Consider the following 21,627-nt stretch of genomic DNA (forward strand, 5'->3'; position numbering starts at 1 on the left):
AATCATTCTGAATTAATTCCAGTGGCAGTGCATTGTCCTCTAAGACAGATTATTACATTTGCTTTTTTAGCATTTTATTTCTGAAATTTGCATTGGCCACATGGTCTGCATGCATCTCATAAATTAAATTGCATGTATTAAGTATAATACATAAAATATGTATTTTATTTTCCTAGTTTTACTCTGAAAAAGTGATCTTTATGAAGTCACAGGAAAGTTAATAAGATTGCAATTATAGTTTGTAAATCAGATGCTCATGAAACAGAAGCTCACTGTATAATTTTATAAAACTTAATGTGTATGGTTGTACCCAGTTTTTCAAAGCTTTTCATCACAGAAGGATGATAAGTAGTTTTGAGCTGGATTAGCAATTACTTTTTAGGTGGCACATAAACATTTGATCATTAGGAAGTGAATTATTGATATTGATGCATCGCTTCATTGTAACACACAATGAAGTGATGGTGGTGTCGGACAGTTGGCCCTTATGGATCTGCTTGTTAAATTAGCAAGTCCTGAATTTATTGCTATTGACAAAATACAGGAAGTCCTCGACTTATGTAATACTCGACCTAACGCAAATTTGACTTGACATAAGTTTTTGCCAGCCGGGGAAAACTGAAAAAAAATATGGAAATATTTTGCATCTGTAGGAATAAATGGAGGTATTGTGAAAATATCGTAATGTGAACCCAATAACTTTTTTTTTTTTTTTTTTTGTAATGCATTCTAGGTCCTTGGAAGTTGAAAATTTCGCTATATTACTAAGCTATTTATCTCTCTAAAAGGTCATATTTATAATGGAAATTGCACTAAGCTTTCATTGTTATCATATGTTCTCATTATAAGAATTAAATTTTGAATGCCTTTGTGATATTTTTCTAAAGCACGTTTCTGGAGGTCACTGTCATAAAACAATAAAGACAATTTGCACTTTCTGATTTATTGGACTATTCTGTTAGCGCAATCTATTATAAATGAATAGTAAACTCGATCTTAATGCATTTCTGATAATCCTGATAACTGAAATTCTGTGGATTTTTTCGTTATTATGGTGAAATGAGTTCCCCTTCACTGAAATCTTCAATCATATAAAAAACATTTTCAGAAACTTCTCTTCATTCCTATTTATGTATTACAAATGGTGAAGGGAAGAGGACCAACAGAAAGTGGAAGTGCTCGAAGTGCCAGGAAACAAAACAAAGTTGATTTAGAAATGAAGATGATTAATTAAGAAGTATGAAGCAGGGCAAAGCTTGTCATCTATTGCAAAGGAATTAGGTCTCACTGCTTCAACAGTGAATACTATTTTAAAGGATAGTGCACGTATAAAATAACATGTCAAAGGATCAATGCACTTAAGATCAACAGTGTTCAGGTGCTATATCGAAGATGGAAGAGCTATTAATAATATGGATGGAAAGTCAGATTCAGAAGCAAGTGCCCCTAAGTCCAGTGGGCATTCAAGCAAAAGCAAGAAGTATTTATGAAGATTAATATTAAGGATAAGTACAGCGAACCCCAAGCCAAGTTCGTGGTAAACAACGGGTGATTTAATAAGTTCAAGCATCACACTGGTTTCCAAAACATTAAAGTATGCGGTAAAGTCACCAGTGCCAATTCTACGGCTGCAGAGAAATTTTGCGATGTGTTTGAAAAAATTATTGATGAAGGAGACTGTTCAATGCAGGAAATTTTTAATGTTGACAAGACTGCTCTGTACTGGAAAAAAATGCAGGATTGAACATACATTGCCTAAGAGGAAAAGACAATGCCAGGTTTCAAGGAATCAAAAGATAGGGCCACGCTCTTGCTTGGAGCTAATGCAGCAGGAGATTACAGATTAATACCATTGCTTTCGTACTATTCTGGAAATCCTCATGCATTTAAGGGCATCAATAAAGCCACCCTACCCGTGCATTTCCGATCAAACCAGAGAGCAGGGATAACAATATCTCTCTTTGAGGATTGGTTTAAATGCTGCTTCACTCCCGAGGTTGAAAAATATTGTAAACACAACAGCGTTCCTTTCAAGATTTTGCTTCTGTTAGATTATGCTCCTGGACATCCTACGCATCTAAATGATTTCAATTTGAACATGAGAATCATATTTCTACCACTAAACACGAATTCACTCATCCAACCTATGGATCAGGGTGTTATTTCAAATTTGAAAGCATACTATTTACGTACATCATTTGCTCAGGCATTGTCTGCAGTAGACTGTGAGAAAAATTTTATGTTAAGAGACTTGGAAATCTAACATATTAACCACGCCATCTTAAACATTAATGAGCCCTGGGCGGAAATTTCTAAAAGTTGTTTAAATGGCATAAGGAAGAAAATATGCCCACGGCACGTAAGAGGCTTCGAAAGGTTTGAAAAAGACGAATCACATGAAGAGTTTACAGATAAGATTGTAAATGTTGCAGAGCTACTTTAATTGGAGGTTGTTGCCAAAGATGTGGAGGAGTTAATAGAGGAAGAAGAGAAGTAACTATCTAACGTAGAACTTATTGACTTGCAGGCAACGATGGTGAAAGAAGAAAATGCTGACGAAGCTCAGAAAGAACCAAATGAGGAGCCAAGACACTTCATTACCAGAGAGATGGCAATGGCATTTTGTGAAATTGCATCAGCAATGGCGAGGTTTGAGAAGATGGATCATGACACCAAAAGATTCTTAAAAGTTAACAGAGAGGTGAATGATATGCTCGCTACAAAGAAATCTACGATGGAAAGAAAAAAGCCACCATCCATTAATATGTTCTTTCGTAAGGTTGAGCTGCCGACCCCTTCTAAATCTCCTCAACCTCCGCAGCAGCGTACTTATCAGCTGAAGACATTGATTCTGGCAACAATGTTCGAGAGGTAAAACTTTTTTTTTTTTTTTTTTTATATGTAAACCCCAAACACGAGAGGTATTAGAACCTATAGTACTTAGTACCGTGCTTGGGTTGGAGGTTGAGAAGACAAAAAAAGATATTTGTTGACATTGGACTTGAACTTCTGTAGACTGTAATTTTCGGGAAATATGTATGAAGGAAGGTTGTTCCAGAAAACAGCAGTTGAATGAATAAATGAGGAAGATGAAAAGTTGGTTCTGTGAGTTTGAAGTTGGACAGTAAATGGATGTTGGCTGGTGGCGGCATGTGTTCGGACTGTTTTGAAAGAGAGAGAGCCAGAATTATAGAAGCCAATTCAGAAGAACAGTGCCCATGGAAGTATCTGAAGAAGAGGCATGCAGCAGAAACAGTATGTCTATGAGACAGCAAGTGGAGAGACTCTGTTAGAGATGAATCATTAATTAACCTAACTGCCCTCTTCTGAATGGAATCAAAAAGCCTGAGAGAGGTTTTGGGGGTACCACCTCAGATGTGGGAACAATATTCCATGGCAGTGTGGATTTGTGATTTATACAGAGTGAGCAGCTGTTTGGAAGAAAAGTAACGCTGAGAGCAAAAGAGAAAACCAAATTTTTTAGATGCAGAGGAAGCAATATTTGTAATATGCTTGTGCCAAGAGAGATTAGAAGTCAGGGTAATCCCCAAAAGAGATATATCATTTTGCCTAGAAATCGGAGTGTCACTAAAGATAAGCATAAGAGCAGAAGAATCCTTTTTGCGAGATATAAGACAAGACTGAGTTTTAGAAGGGTTGAAATTAACTAAGTTGTCTTTGCCCCACTGGAGAATTATCTGAAGATCGGCATTTAAGAAATTGGTAGCAGATTTTCGAGAAGTTGAAGCTGATCGAGCAGGATAAGGTTTCTCAAAATGGAAAGTGGAATGGAATGTGCTATCATCGGCAAAACTGTGGATAAGATTTCCAGTCAATGGAAGAAGATCATTAATATACAAGAGGAAAAGAGTTGGGGAAAGAACTGAATCATGAGGGACACTGGCATTAGTGGAGAAGTTAGAAGACAGAGAGCCATCTACCATCACCCTCAGTGAGCGATCAGAGAGAAAACTGGATAACCAATTACTAAAAACAGTTGGCAAACCATAAGATGGAAGCGTGTTTAGAAGACCTTTGTGCCAAGCACAATCGAAAGCCTTTAAGATGTCAAGAGCAACTACTTGTGTTTCACCAAACCTTTCCATTGAATTAGTCCTTAAATGGGTAACATAAGCCAGAATATCACAAGTGGATCGACACTGACGGAGCCCATACTGGCGATTGTTGATCAGACGGAAGGTTTCTAGGTAGTTTAAGAGTTGACAGTTAATTGATTTCTCCATTACTTTAGAAAGAGTAGAAGTAATTGCAATGGGGTGATAATTGGATGGGGAGGGATTTGTCACCTTTTTAGGAACTGGCTGGATATGAACAAATTTCCAAGCAGAAGGAAAAACACCTTTGGAATAAGAAAGTGAAAAAAGGCGGCAAAGAATAGGAGTAAGTTCAGGAGCACAGGTTTTGAGAACAAGTGGAGAAATACCATCGGGACCTGGAGCTTTCTTGGCATCAAGATTCGTCAAAATCTTTTTGACGGAAGACCACAGGAGGCATTGAATGGAGCATATTGGGAATGGTGGGAGGTGTTTTACCAAGATACATGAGTTGGAAGAAAAATGGGATGCTAGCAGGTCAGCTTTATCCTTAACTGAAGTGACAACAGAACCATCTGATTTGGACAGAGTTGGGAGCAGAGATGGGCAAAAGTTGGGGCCAATAGCTTAGGGCAATTAGGGCAAGAAGCAAGTTTTCTACTCTAGTTTGGACTGATTAATAACTGCTTTGCAATTGTTGCGAGCTTTGGTGTAGGCAGAAAATGAAACTGAAGAATTAGAAACAAGCCAATTACGATATGCAACATTCTTCTCTTGAACAGCCTTAGCACATTTATTGGAAAACCAAGGTTTAGATAAAGGACGAGATTTTAAAGTGGAGTGTGGAATAAAGGATTCCATTCCTAAAAGAATAATTTCACTGACATGGTCTAGGGCTCCATTGGAGAAGAGACAATCACCTAGTTGGGATCTGAAGTGCCTAAAGACCTCTCACTTCGACAGTGTACTTAGAAGGGTTGTTTGTGAGAAAAGATCAAGCGTGTTGGCTTTATGATTAGGATTGTCTGGTATTCTTGTAGGTAAATGAACAATTTGTGCAAGTTCATTAGTAATTGCAAAAGCCTCAGTATCTCGACCAGAAAACTAGAAAACAGAAGCCAGCTGGAGTTGTGAACATTAAAATCACCAAGGAAAATTACTTCACTGTTAGGAAAGTTGGACTGGAGAAAGTCAAGTTGCAATGAGAGGAAGTCAAAGAGCTCCAAGTGATTAGTGGAGTTGGGAGAATGGTAGAGACAACAGATGAATTTGACACAATGAGGTAGAGAGATTTTAAGCCAGAGAAGATCAAAGAGAGGAGATTCCAAATTGCGAAGTCTGACAGGGAATATCGGAACGGACATATGCACAAGTACCACCTTTGAGGCGGAAGGAATCATAAAGCGAATAATTTGGGCATCTGAGATGAGCAGTAGTTGAATCAACCGATAACTGAGATTCTGTCAGAAAAAGTACATGGGGTTTGGCAGACTGCAAGTGGAAATGGACATCATTGAGTTTAGAATTGGGACCATGTATATTTGTGAAATGAATTAGGAAGTTTAGATCTTTTCACAGATAAACTTGCTATATTAGTTTGACGATTCATCGTATATTCAATAGTAAGAAAAAGTGGGTGGGACATGCTATATGAAGTAATGAAATTTTTGGATAAGGCGTACACATGGTAAGAATATACCCAGATCCTTGATGTAATGTTGTCTCGACAATGCTCCCCGCATACAAACTACTCGGACTTCCTCCAGTCACTATCTGGCAGAGTAGAGGTAGCAAGATTATACACTAGCTGATCCGGAAGCCTCCTAAAGAGTTACCAATAGGTTCACCGTTTTAGAGCTGTACCCTCGAAATATAAGGAATATTGGATCTCGCCATGATGTTCATCATAACCTCAAAAGTCATCAATCATACTGCATGATGGAAGAGATAGGGAAGGGTTGACCGGAACTTAGCTCTAGAGACTAAACATGGGTTTCTTCACCACTTCAAGCCTCCAATTAGCAAAGTGGTGGTGTTGCACCGGTTGATGAGAGTCATCTACCACCTAGTACTGCCTGGTAAAGTAAAGGGGCAGCATTCCTCCCTGTGGTGTGGACGCCACACCTCGACCTCTGCTTATGTTGGTTCACACCTGGGTGGCCACTCACCATCGTGAAGGTGCAAGAAGAGGATTTGGCTGTCACAGACCGTCCGGACTTCGCCGATATTGGGTCCACTTGAGTTGAGTGTCACCCGAATATCAGTTCCATCAGCGTTTTAGACTCCCATGTAGCAAGTACAGCTTGTCTGGCATATCTGAGAGAATGTCTGTGACAACCTCAAAGACCACTTACTGACGTTATGCCTGTCTCCTCTCTTTTTTGTAATTTTATAATTTTGAAATTTTTTTTAAATTGCACGCTTTGGAATTTTTTCTGTGCACGAGATAAAAAATTTAATAAATACAATGAATAATTCTATTCAGATCTTTGTCGAACATTTTCTTTTTTGATTCAATCAATTCAGCGAGCACAGCTATGAATGCTGCACAAGCATGGGGGAAATTCCGATTTACATAAAATCCAACTTACATAGAGTTCCACAGAATGCAACTCGTGTGTTAATTATGGAGTGGCTGTACACCTTTTATAAGCACTGGCATTTTCTTTATCTTACTTTATTTTTTTATGCTTTTAATCAATATATTTTAATTGTTTTATGTACCAACTTATTTATAAATATAGTCTTTAATTTTGGTTTTAATTTAATTTTGTTTTGATCTTCAGTTGCCGGTGAAGAAAGATCATTATAGTTTATATTTTTTGATTTTCAAGGATTGTAATTCAAGAATTATCTTTTTCATATAAGCATCCCTTTTTAATTGGATTTTTACAGATGCTTCCTTTTGGATGATAGAGGTTATTTAATTGCACATCCTGATTTAATTGAGCCAAGTGGAAGAGGTCCTGTTGAGCAGCAACATATTACACACAAAGTAATGACTGATCAACATCTATTCTTGAAAAAAATATTTAAGTACAATTTAATCATCCTGATATTTATAGTGTGTGTGTGTGTGTGTGTGTGTGTGTGTGTGTGTGTGTGTGTGTGTGTGTGTGTGTGTGTGTGTGTGTGTGTGTGTGTGTGTGTGTGTAAATTAAATAGCATGAATAACTATTTAAATATTAAAATAAAAATTGAATGAACTTTTTTTTCTCTCTCTTATGAAAAAAACAGAGAGAGAGAATGGTTATAATATTAGCATGTTACAAGCCAAGAGGAAGTATACACATTAAAATAAATCAAGTTTTCTTTCAGTGCAGGCTACAGTAAGTGAATCTGAGTTTGGAGTGAGTATGATTTCCTGCCTAAGTTATTCAAGGTTTTTCGGTCTGCACAACATGGAAATTGGCCCATGAACACACTTTTGTTCAAACATAACACACTATGATGCTGTGCCGCTGATGCATCTAAAACCTTACTATGACAATAATAATAATAATAATAACAACAACAACAACAGAAGTGTAGCTAGTGTTCAGTTTGGCTGTCTCAAAAACTGACTAATGTATTCATATCATTACATACAAAAGGATAGATATAGATGCTTAAACCTGAAAGGGGCTATCTACTGAGAAGCAGTAGTAGACAAGATTTTGTTTTAGAGTCAAAGTCAGTATTTTGGATATGAAACTTCTGTGTTGGTCAGTTCTCCAAACTTATGATAATTATTACATAGCAGGGTGCAGCTCATAGAGAATGGTGGGAGTATCCTCCTACGGCATTCTTCCCAGTGCTTTGTGGAAGTGCAGTATTTTTTGATCATTTTTGATGGCTGTGAGGATTCTCCTGCATTCTGTCTTAGTTTTTTGCTGTAGTTAAAAAATATGGTCCTGATATATTCCTTTGTTGATTTAGTTTGAGTCACCTGAACATCCAGTATTCATTAGTGTAATATTGAGAGTAGACTGAGCCATACTTCAGCTGCATTGATGATCACTCTATATATATATTGAATGGTAGCATTTAGATCTTGTTATGGAGTAAGTGCTTCTTTGCATTAAATTCTATGTCTGCAAAAAATTTTATGCGGTTAATTTATAATTAATGGGTTGACAACACATTCATCCCTCTGGCCTTTGCCATCTGGGATACATTTGGCTGGATGTCTTTGTAAATTATTTATGTATGCTGGAAGGAATAAATATTTTGCCCTGTTAGATATTTGTTTTAAAGTAAAACTTAGTTATAGAAGCCCAGTGATAAAAGGACATATTTAAAACTTGAAAGTTTTTTGAGTCTAGGTGTCTCAGCATCTGAGTGTTTACTTTATCATACTGCTTGACAAACAGTTTTTCAATCACATGTACTATCACAAGATTCACTAATCCTGCAGACCATTTTAGGAGACAAATGAAACATTAATAATATATTTTTTTCTTTCCTTAAACTAGCAAACCTTGTGAATCATATTTAATACACACTTGATATCACTAGCAATTAGCCACTGTTGACAGCAAAATCATAAGTGGATTACAGCCAAAATAGCTTTTGTGCCAAAAATTCCCAAACAAGAACAACACCCTCCAGATGAGTTCCTTATGTTGAGAGTGCAAGTCTTTGCAAACTACGTTGACTTAAATTTTTGTACTTTAACCTGTTTCGCTTATTGTACAAATATGACATTTTTACATTAACACTATTTTTGTTGGTTACGCCAGCCGCGACCATGGCAAACATGCATTAGGTCTGCCCTCAAGGCACACAATTTCTACATTATTTTGGTTTCCCTCTTACCCTAAGGTTGACTTTTGAGTCTTTTGCTTGGGACAGTACAGGAAATGATACAAGCCATATCTAAACATCATGCTTTACTGAATATATATTCATAATTTACTCATCTCTTTTCATCCGGATGGTGATACACCACTCAGGCCAACACAAGAATATGTATATATAATCACATTTGAATGATTCCTGCTATGCTTGAAACTCCAAAGGACTTGTTCATAAAGCCATGTCGGGTCACACTATACTCATATAAAATTGAACATAGGGGTATCTAACCAATGCTACAATCAGAGCTGCAAACCGAACCGCACCAATTTTTCTGAACCGTGAACTGAAACCACTGCACAGATGGATAGGGAGCTACTGTCAGTTGCCCTAAGCAAGTATATAATTGCATACCTTCAATCCTTTTCAATCTAATGACCCTTTACAGGGGGGGTTGATGAGCAAGTGAGGTAACACCCCTGGTATTTCCATCTGCATTTTCAACCTAAGAATTCATTCAAATAGTAGCCAAACATCAGCATGACGTTTGCTCTTAACAGCAGGGGATAATACTTATTAAGCTTATTATATTATAATTATAATATAATTACTATTATATTATAATTTATAGTTGGTGTGCCGGCTGGTTCAGTATCTTAACAGTACCTAGGGCCACGTTATCGCTATGGCCAAACTGGCCATGGCCTCGGAGAGCTCACCCAAAGAGGGTGAGCCCTCCTCATTTTCAGTGTAAATATTTTCTAAAGTAGTGATAAAATTTTCTAATAATAATAATAATAATAATAATAAACCAAGAAAATGTGTAATATAAAAGCTTACTTAAACTTAACTTGTTAAGTGTTTAAATTTTATTCTTATAGCTTTTTATTGTACAATAAATAAGTTAAAAGTTTCTTTTAAAATTGTTTTTATTGTTACTTTATTTTTCCAGTCAAAAACCATAAAACATTTTTGGCCTCTTACTTTTCATTTTTATCAAGAAATTATTATTCACAATATAAATATAAGAACTGATTTTGCGTGTGTGCGTGTGTGTGTGTGTGTGTGTGTGTGCGCGCGCGTGCGCAAATAAAAATTGGAATAAATGTAAAAGTTATGTCAGATCAGATTAATGCCATCAATAGTAGATTGAACATTTACATCAGTCTGTAATTTAGTTATTATAGTAAAAGTATAATATGTACTATATAAATAGCCGACCGGGCTAGCCAGGTGGGTAAAGTGCCTGCCTGGCAACCCAAAGGTCGCGGGTTCGAATCCTGCCTCGGGCTTGGATCAGAATAAAATGCAAAAACTTTGGGAGGTGCATTATGGCCACAGAAGCCGATGTGCTAACAACTAGAAAAAAAAAAAAAAAAAACTATATAGATACTGAATATGTATATAAACATAACAGTATACAGCGAGCCATAAGGCCAAAATAACTTATGAAGACTAAGATAGCCTGTGTAGGTCTGCAATGCGATACCCTGGAAATAAACATATAATTAGTAATAATATATAAATAAATAATACAATAATGATTATGTAGCTAATTATTGGTATATAGCTACATTGAAAGGAACTTTTTCTGGGGCTAACACTTTTCAATATATCCCACCAATAATTAACAGAGCTGTCTGTTTCTGATTGTCTTCTGCCTATTTAACTAAGTCCAATTAATAAACTTAAACATAAAGGCTAATTTGGTTATAATTTAAATTTAGCAGCAAACAGGCAAGATAACAGTTAGCTCGACAGATAACTTTGAAACAAATATATAGAATATTATATAGAAAATAGAGGGCCAACCATAATTTTCAATTTCAGTTGTGGTAGTTTTATTTGATTTATATTTATGCAAAAGAAGGCTACTGCTGACATAAGAAGAAAGGAAGTAGGAATAAGTATAGTAATAGTACCTCAATTTCCCTCGAATTGCTCTAATAGATCTTGAGGTATGAAAAATTAGGGTTAGATAGTAAAAAGTGAAAAGCTTTATATAATTGTACTTAGGATATATACCAGGAGCATAACTGCCTGACCCTTTAGTAAGGGATCCTTGTATGACTACAAGAGGCCACCAGATGGTGTTTAATAGATAATGATGAAATATAGAATAATAAGGAAATAAAGGAATGGCTAATTCCAAATGCCTGAATACTAGCTGATTTTTATAATAAATTATAGACAATCTTTACAGATCAGTTAAATTAACCTATTACTACCACATAACATATGTTCTATGCTGAACAGATAATTAAGAATAGTTAAATAACCAATTTTAACAATGAATAAATAGGAAAAAACTGCTTACCACTTTGAACTATACTAAGTAAAAGAATGAAAATGTTGAGCACATGTTACTTTATACCAAACAATTAGTGACAACAGTGCCATCTCAGTTCTGAATACTAAAGGACTGTAATTTATTTAGTTTTTCCTTTAGTATTCAGAACTGAGAGGGCTCTGTTGTCACTAATTGTTTGGTATAAAGTAACATGTGCTCAACATTTTCATTCTTTTACTTAGTATAGTTCAAAGTGGTAAGCAGTTTTTTCCTATTTATTCATTGTTAAAATTGGTTATTTAACTATTCTTAATTATCTGTTCAGCATAGAACATATGTTATGTGGTAGTAATAGGTTAATTTAACTGATCTGTACAGATTGTCTATAATTTATTATAAAAATCAGCTAGTATTCAGGCATTTGGAATTAGCCATTCCTTTATTTCCTTATTATTCTATATTTCATCATTATCTATTAAACACCATCTGGTGGCCTCTTGTAGTCTTACCAGGATCCCTTACTGAAGGGTCGGGCAGTTATATATCCTAAGTACAATTATATAAAGCTGTTTTCTTTACTTTTTACTATCTAATCTTAATTTTTCATACCTCAAGATCTATTAGAGCAATTCGAGGGAAATTGAGGTACTATTACTATACTTATCCCTACTTCCTTTCTCCTTATGTCAGCAGTAGTCTTCTTTTGCATAAATATAAATGAAATAAAATTACCACAACTGAAATTGAAAATTATGGTTGGCCCTCTTATTTTCTATATAATATTCTATATATTTGTTTCGTAGTTATCTGTCGGGCTAACTGTTATCTTGCCTGTTTGCTGCTAAATTTAAATTATAACCAGATTAGCCTTTATGTTTAAGTTTATTAATTGGACTTAGTTAAATAGGCAGAAGACAATCAGAAACAGACAGCTCTGTTAATTATTGGTGGGATATATTGAAAAGTGTTAGCCCCAGAAAATGTTCCTTTCAATGTAGCTATATACCAATAATTAGCTACATAATCATTATTGTATTATATATTATTACTAATTATATGTTTATTTCTAGGGTATGGCATTGTAGATCTACACAGGCTATCTTAGTCTTTATAAGTTATTTTGGCCTTATGGCCCGCTGTGCACTGTTTTGTGTATATACATATTCGGTATCTATATGGTACATATTATACTTTTACTATAATAACTATATATATATATATATATATATATATATAAATGGGCTTTCAATGTAACTCTGTAAGAAAAGTTTAAAGAGTCACATAGAAAAGAGATAAACAGTAGATGAAATGGTTTCGGTGAAAGCAAGATTAATAAATTAGGTATGACAGATGCACCTAAAAATGCAAAGCAGCATTAAAGGATGCAAGAGTATATGTAATTTGTATTAATATTAAATTAAATTAAGTAAGTATAAATAGATGTGAAAATTACGCAGCATGCCAGTAATTATAAGGGTGAGGAAAGTAGAAAAACAAGAATAGTAGATTAGTGAAAGGTAAAAGAATGTTAATATCTTAGAGGTTATGATGAATTAAGTAAATTATGGGCAGAATTTCCAAGCCAATATAAAGTGGGGGAACTGTAAAGTAAAATTAATACAACAAAATATTAATAAAATGCAAATAAAAATAAAATGTTAATGGTATAGCTGTCATCGGATATGAGGGGAAACAATTTTAGTGAAAGGTCTAATATAGGTAATGCAAAAAATGCTTGATCTGATGTCAACAGAAATAAATATTGATACATGATCAGGTATTTCATCAGGGGACTGCACCTGACCATGTATCAGGAACTGCATTTCTATACTTGTCCATAGTAGTAGAAGAAAAGTGAAAGGCCAAAAAGGAATGAAATGAAATTAGCACATTCTAATACAGTATGGACAAGGTAGTCCCAACACAGTATCATTTATTTAGGTAATCGAGTTGGGATAAAAATGGTTAGTATCAATATGTTTAATATAAATATGTGGAATTTAATGTAGGATTTAATTTTGTATGGATAAAAAATAAATATGGAACAAGCAAATGGTATAAGGGTAAGGTATTAAATTGAGGATGGGGAAGGGAATAGGAGTATTTTAAATAAATAAAGACGAAAAATAGCAATAGAAGTAGGAGCGTTCATTTCACCCTCGTATTACACTAATAGTTTAACAAACGGGAAGACATTTAGAATTAGACAGCAGAAAGATAAAAAAGCACTGAAAGAGTTATTAAATAACACTAAGCTTGCTGGGGTAGTAAAGCCCAACCTTGTAGTAAGGGCTCTGGCATTTGTAAGCGTTAGTATAAAAGGGAACTAATACCAAATGCTTGTATTGAAAAGAAAAATGTTTCGAGACATTGGCATGTCTCGACACAAATCTAAAATGAACATGGAGTATTTTAAGAAATGTGAGAAGAAAATGAGCTGGTGGGAAAAATAAAGGTGGAGAGCTGAGATGCACAAATTCAGTAGCATAGGTGAATGTATTCAGGCTTAAACCAAATGAGCAATATATCTCCATGAGGAAGCAATTTATAGCAGCGAAGTGGACTTAATAGTAAGCTGTGAGGAAATTCAAAATAGCAGGAAAATCCAGACCTCTATAGTCGTATTTAAAATACAAGTGAATGGAGATAATTTATAATTAGTGTTGAAAAAAGAAAAATAAATGCAGTTGGAATAGTATGGCTTTACAGTGACACAGTCATACAAAATTAAATATTACCGTTAACATATAAAGAATTATACGGTGGCAAAAAACATACATGTAGGCCAAATGATGGGGCTACGTTATAATAAGCTGAAAAATAAACATATAAGTAAACATAAATATTTTGAGAAATAAATTAATAATTATAATTATCCAAATTTGCATGAAAGTGCATCCAACGAAATAAGTAACATGGTAACATTTTATGGAACTGATTATAAGAGAACATAACATAAAGGAACATGAAATAACATGCAAAAAGCCTATGTATATGAAACAATTCCAAGTAAACATTTATAGTACAGGAAATAATTCTGTGTATAAAATTCTAGATAAATTCACAGGTAGTATCAAGTGTGAATTTACTGTGGAAATAATAGTAAATGAAACCAAGGAAAAAGAATCAGTTAACAATATATCCAATTATGAAGTGATATTACTCCAGGGATATAAGTAATGGTGACTAAAGATGAAATAATAAGTCCGTGAATATGCAACAATTCCAAGGAACATTTAAGGTATAGGAGAACAGGAAATAATTCCATGTATATAAAACTAGACGGATCCACGGGTAGAATCAGGTGTGAATTTACTATGGAAATAATGGTAAATGAAACCAAGGAAAAATAATCAGTTGACTTTATATCCAAAAATGTAGTGATATCATTTCAGGGATATAAGTAACATGGTGAGTAAAGATCCAAAGGTGATGTAGTTATGGATCCAATTATAAAAGAACAGGAAATAATTCCATGTATATCAATTTAGATATATCTACATGTAGTATCGGGTGTAGATTCACTGTGGAAAGAAAAAAAGAATAGTAATTTTATCCCAGGATAAAGAACTAGTTGACAAATCCATTGGAAGTGTAGTTAAGAATCCAGTTATAAAAGAATAGAAAACAAGTTTATGGAATGAAACAGTTAAGTGGTATAGACCAGAGTCACTAAAATCAGAGGGTTGTTATAGATTTTAGTGGAAAAAACTAGAAATGAATATGCAAAGGTGTAGTACATTAACATAAGCTTGAAAAATCCAAGATCCACAAGGTAAATTCTACATATGATATCAACCGTATCCTAAAACAAATCATTAGAAGTCAGCCAAGACACAATAAGCCAAGATTCAACAATTGAAGTTAATCATAAGTAATTTCATGAATGATTATTAAAACAAATCCATTGGATATATGAGAAAAGTGAAAACATAAGAGTAGAAACTTTGTGAGTAAAGAGTAAAAGTAATCAATCCCTATATATATATATGTTAAAGGGGCCTCAAATTTAAATATGGTGGGGGGGGGGCTCTTTCTTCCTTAATCCAGCCCTGCTGATACCTATAATCAGACCATGCTGCTGCTGCCAAGTTTTTATCCTGGATCTGGGGTTCTCGTGTATTATGCATAGAGGCCAAATGTTTCCATTTCATTATATTCTTCTTCAAGATAAGACCCAAAAGATCAAAATCAACTTACAATCGCATGTTCCGATTAATTCAACAGGAAGCATTGCAAATTTGGACAACATTTCAACCAAGAAAATTCCAAGTTGATTACGAAAGCGTTGTGATTAGATCCATAGAAGAAACATTTTATGATGCTGATGTTAAGGGCGGTTTATTTCATTTCAGTCAAGCAATTTAGCAGAAAGAGTGCAACATTTAGGATTACAATTGGCATACACCGAGGAACAAATTGTCAGAAAGCGAAGTCAGTGGTGGAATTAGCATTTGTTTCTTTAGAGGAACTAGAGGAAGCTTGGGAAGGAATCATTCGATAACGTCCACCATCAGAATATCCTTAATATGAAAAGTGCGAAGTCTTTATGAAATACTTTGAAACAAATTGGATTGGACCCACTGCTCACTTTGCGCCATCATTGGGGAATCATCATGCTAATTTTGGACCTCGGATAATAAATCATGTGGAAAGATGGCATTATGCCTAAAATAAATCTGTGGAGCACCATCATGTTAATGTATGGAAGATGATTATCCTTTTAAAAAACAACAAGATAACTTTAAGAGAATACTAGGATTAGTAAATGTTAGAAATCTTCCATCTCTTATAAAACATAAATACGAGGGCATTAATAACAAATTGATGAAATTAATAGCAGAAGACAAAACGGGGACATCGATTTATACACTTGTGCAAGCAGTTGATTATTTTCTTCCACAAAATGATTAGTGTAATTTGAACTTTAATAAATTGTATTTGTATTTTAAACCTGTGTTTATTTCTTTATTTGATGTCAAGACATTTGTATTTGTATTTTTAAAATAATTTGTATTTGCATAAAGAAAATAAATTGATTATTATTTTGATGTTATATTTGTTATTTTTTTCATTATGTTTTAGAAGTCCATTTTTATATTTTTATCGCTCCAAAAAAACAGGATATGGTTACATACACATGATAGAAATGTGGTTAGGTCAAGTGGAACATAGAGCATATACTTTTAGGTCAATTGGGAAATAGGGCAAGTGGGGTAATGCCATGCCAGATAGTAAGGAGTTGCTCACCAGCATTCTCTCTCATCCTGTCAAGCATGTCAGACATTCAGTATGGTGTCATCTAAAACTCCAGAGATGAGATTCAACTTTTCACACTGAATAAGCCTTAGTCAGAGTTAACACTATGTAACATGACCAAATTTTGAGCCCTTTTGCTCCACACAACTGAAAAGTGCAATAAAATGCTATTAAAACATTTTATAATGTTTTATTAACTTCATAGTATAGCATTTTACATTATAGCAGCTTCAGCAGCCACATTTCTTTTACATTTATACATTCATTTTGCATTTAATGGACAATTGCTTTCATCGGATAGGCTTTATCCCTGTGCAGTTCATTAAAGCAAGGTTTAATGCAGCTATAAAATTAGGTAGTCTTTAATCACAAATTAAAACTTGTTTTTGTGGAGCTCTTAAATAAGCATAAATTCAAAAAGGTAGCCTCGTTGCTGTAGATCTTACTTACGTAGATAATATAGAGATTAGGAGGGTAAGTAGATAAAATTAATTATTTACGATTCGGTTTGCCAAAGACAAATCATATATTGTGTGCGTGTGAAGTTATGTAGAAGTATCAGAACAAATATATTTAAAAAAATTAAGGTTATATATATATATATATATATTTTTTTTTAATTTAGGAACGTCTAGTGGCTAATGATATGCTTAACCATAAAGGATTCATACGAAAGGAAATCTGCAACAGTTTCAGTGATAGGACAGTTCAGAGATATTATCAGGTATACAAAATAAATGTAATTAGTTTTCATACTAATTTTTGACATTTCTTTTGTCTTATTGTACAGACAAAGAATTTCATTGTATTCTATTTTCTTTTATCACCTTTTTGGTAACATGTGCATTTTAATATAAATTTTTTTAAGTGATTATTTATGGAGTTTTTTCAGTGCACTGCATAATTTTTATCATTTTGTGTAGACTGGAGAATTCAGATTTAGATGTCTATTTTTGACATTCTCAATGCACCCAAAGATTCTTCTGTCTGATAATAAAATTCTTTGTGTTGCGTATCATTTTGTTATAAGACAGCAGTAACTAAAGCACTGAACTTCTCCTCCCCATACCATGTACAAGATTGTTTTTGTGCATGGTACGTGGTCTCTGATAGGAGCATACTGGATGCAACCAGTAGTAGGTACAGATGAAGGTGTAAACCTGTTCTGCCACAAGCCTGTGTAAATCTGTATACTGAAGAAATTTAGTTTTTATTATATTTTTTCTGTAATGCATGATTTGAAAGAAATCATGTGGGTTACAGTAAGTGAAATAAGTAAGCACTAAGCAGCAGCCATCACGTGTAACGTGAGTTTTATTCCTGTTGCTAGTAACAATGGCCCCGAGTGCCAAGCGATAGTGACAAGCGATTTTCTTCCAGTGATTATAGAGTGATCTCCAAAGTGATATAGTTTCTTTATTTTCCAGTGCGGCTGTTATTTTATTTACTTGAAGTGGTTCTGTGCTTTAGAAGTCAAAAGTAAGAACCCAGAAAGGCAATCCACCTTTCTTTTCTTATTCTTTATATATATCACTAACCAAATCAACTAACTTAAACAACCGCTTGGTCACTGGTGGCACCGCTCCTGCCTCCACATGGCGGGGCCGGTAACCTGGGGGGAAAACCAACCCTCGGGGCGAAAAGGAGCAAAGATGGAAACAAGCGAATTTCCACGTTTAGAGCCAAAGTGCTCTCAACATGAACTTGACAATGACACCGACCATGACTTCTCTCTTTCAAAGAGACTTAAAAAAGACACTAGGAAGCAGGAATCTCCAGCTTTCCTAATAATACACTCTTTGTCATCCCAACCTGTGAGCAAGCTCTCACCTTTCATCATCCAGAGATGCCTAGAAAACGCTGCAGGTTCACCAAAAATGGTTAAACGTCTCCAATCAGGAGATCTACTAGTAGAGACTTGTTACTCAAGACATTCTGAGTTACTACTAAAACTTACTTCTTTAAGCGGAATACCAATTCAGGTCACCCCACACAACACACTAAATTCTTCCAAAGGAGTGATCTCTGAATGGGATCTATTATACGTTTCTGAGGAAGAAATTGTCCAGGAGCTAAAAGATCAAAATGTCTCTCATGCAAAACGTATCATGATCAGAAAAGACGGCAACTTAACTCCCACGCGAAACATAATCTTGACTTTCAGTACTCCAAATCTACCGGATTCTGTCAAAGCAGGTTACTTGAATTGCCGCATTAGGCCATATATCCCAAATCTGCTCAGATGCTTTAAATGTCAAAAGTTCGGCCATTCTCAGACAGCATGCCGTGGAGACGCCATATGTCCAAACTGCAGCTGCAAGAATCACACACAAGCAGAATGCAAAGCTCCAACACCACAGTGTCCTAATTGTAGTGGCAAACATCCAGCCTACTCTAAAGACTGTGAACTGTGGAAGATAGGAAAAAAAATCCAAAAATATAAAATTGAAAATAAAGTCTCTTACCAAGAAGCGAAAAAACAGATCAACTTAAGTATGCCAAAATGCACTTATGCTTCTACCACTCTCAGACAGGAATCAGTGACATGTCAGACTGAAGTATCCATCTCTCCAAATATATCAATATCAGACTGGGCAAGAACAGTACTCTTGATCCAGCATCCATCTAAACCGAATCCAACAGACCAGCCGACCGGGCTAGCCGAGTGGGTAAAGTACCTGCCCAGCAACCCAAAGGTCGCGGGTTCGATTCCCGCCTCGGGCTTGGATCAAAGTACTGCAAAAACCTTGGGAGGTGCAATATGGCCACAGAAGCCGATGCGCCAACAACTACCAAATCAAAAAAAAAAAAAAAAAAAAACCAACAGACCAAAGCAATAACACGCCACTCTCAATTCCAACCCAGAGACTTCCTCATCGTCAGGCAGCAGAAAATTTGCAAAAATCGTATTCTGCTGAGACGAAAGTATCAGGTCTAACAAGCATGGATACGGATGATTCTATCGGTCAAGAAGAACTGCTTGAAATACATGCAGAAGATGATATGGACGATAGCAATGAATCGGGACGCCCCACTTTTCCCCGAAAAGAAAAACAAAAACCGGACCATCATAAACAGTCAACTTATAAAAAACAGTCAGATACACCTTCCACGAACAAAACCAAATAATGGAACACATCATTCAATGGAATTGTAGAGGTTTTCGTAGCAACATCGATGATATTAATGAACTAATTCACTGCTTCAATCCGGTAGCTATGTGCCTACAGGAAACCAACTTGACTCCCCAAGTTTCCACTACAGTCAAAAATTACACTATTTACAGACAAGATAGATCTGACACTAATAGTGCTCATGGAGGAGTAGCCATCCTGTTGGACTCAAGAGTTCCTTCCAGATGCATTCCATTGCAAACCTCTTTAGAAGCTGTTGCCGCACGCATAGTAATTGGAATTACCGTTACATTGGTCTCAATTTATCTTCCACCTAATCGTCCATATTCTATTCAGGAAATCGAAGGTCTCGTGTTGCAACTACCAGTTCCCTTCTGTCTACTAGGTGACTTTAATGCTCACCACCCATTATGGGGTTCATCCAGCTTAGACAGGCGTGGAAAACTTGTTGAAACGTTAATAGATAGACAGGATCTAACGTTGTTAAATACTGGCGCTCCTACCTATGTTCAACTTCCTACCGGATCAACCTCTGCAATATACCTTTCCATCTGCTCTCCAGTGCTCTATCCAAGTATCCAGTGGGCAACTCTTAACGACCCTCACAACAGCGATCATTTCCCAATAATATGCAAAGTTCAAACTTCCTGTTCATTACCAACAGACAATCCAGTAAAATGGAAATTTCCAAAGGCTGACTGGATAAAATATAGCATGCTTGTCTCGTTCGACAACCATATCATACAGTGCTCTTCTATCAACCATGTTGCTGAACATATTACAAACCAAATTCTAACAGCTGCAACCGCTGCAATTCCACAATACCAAGTCAGGAAAAGGCGAAAATTAAATTATTGGTGGAACGAAGAGTGCAACAATGCAAAAAAAGAGAAAAACAAAGCTTGGAATCAATTCCACAAACATCCAACCACTTCCAATCTTATTAATTATAAGCGACTTAGAGCAAGAGCCCGTTATATCAGACGGAAAGCAAAAAAATAATCTTGGATTAAATTCGCTTCCTCAGTTAATAAAAATACAGACATCAGACTGATCTGGAATAAGATAAAATTGTTAAATGGCAAAATTCCTCCAACATCTACTCCACTAATTAACTGGAATGGACAGGAACTCTCTACTCCTGCAGAAATCGCAAATGCACTAGGAGCTGTATTTTCCCAGTTGTCCTCCTCAACTTCTTATGACCAGTCGTTTCAAAAAATTAAAGGTGTAACTGAAAAATCCAAACTGAATTTCACTGACAGATGTGCACTAAAATATAATCAACCATTTACCATGGTTGAACTTCAGCATGCTCTTACCAACACAAGGAATAGCACTGCTGGCCCTGATGGGATATTTTATATAATGCTTAAAAATTTAAATACAAAGTCACAGTCATCACTGCTGTTCTTCCTCAATCGAATATTCACTGAACATACATACCCAAGCTCCTGGCGTCATTCCTACGTTCTGGCAATCCCAAAACCTGGTAAAGACTATTCTGTTCCTCAAAACTACAGACCAATTTCACTTACCAGCTGTCTGAGCAAAACCCTCGAAAAAATGATTCACAGCCGCCTGACTTGGTATCTTGAGTCCCAAAAGTTAATCAATAACAATCAATTTGGATTCAGAAAAAATCGATCATCATTGGACCTTATGATTAAAGCCGAAGCAAATATCAGAAATGCATTCATCAAAAAGGAGCATCTCGTTATGGTCTGTCTGGATATTGAGAAAGCTTTTGACACCACGTGGCGTTTTGGCATTTTAAAGGATCTACATTCTCTTGGCCTGAGAGGAAATTTGCCATATTTCATCCAAAATTTTTTAGAACAAAGATCCTTTCAAGTTCGTTACCGGGGAACTCTCTCTAAAAAGTTTGTTCAGGAAGAAGGAATCCCTCAAGGGTCCGTTCTCAGCGCTACTCTATTCGCAATTAGAATTAATCACTTAACTGAAATTATTCCGAAAACAGTGGACTCATATCTTTATGCCGATGATCTAACAATCTCCTGCCACTCTCAAAACATGAACTACATTGAGAGACAATTGCAGATATCAATAAATCAGATCCAGATTTGGATGACACAAAACGGTTACAGACTAT

The 21,627-nt window shown here is 35.4% G+C and overlaps 1 protein-coding gene across 3 annotated transcripts in view; it reads left to right on the plus strand.

Moving 5' to 3' along the window:
* The window catches only part of LOC150086917 (VWFA and cache domain-containing protein 1), a 464,860-nt gene that overhangs the window by 331,781 nt on the left and 111,452 nt on the right, over positions 1–21,627 (plus strand). For all 3 annotated transcript variants that reach the window (XM_090372820.1, XM_090372822.1, XM_090372821.1), the window contains 2 exons: positions 6,951–7,050; positions 17,006–17,104. In XM_090372820.1, coding sequence (XP_090228946.1) covers positions 6,951–7,050; positions 17,006–17,104 — 199 coding nt within the window. The remainder of the gene's footprint in view (positions 1–6,950; positions 7,051–17,005; positions 17,105–21,627) is intronic.

This window comes from Mastigoproctus giganteus, chromosome 4 (genome assembly GCF_048544385.1).
Source record: "Mastigoproctus giganteus isolate SK-2022 chromosome 4, ASM4854438v1, whole genome shotgun sequence".
In the NCBI taxonomy this organism is placed as follows: Eukaryota; Metazoa; Arthropoda; class Arachnida; order Uropygi; family Thelyphonidae; genus Mastigoproctus; species Mastigoproctus giganteus.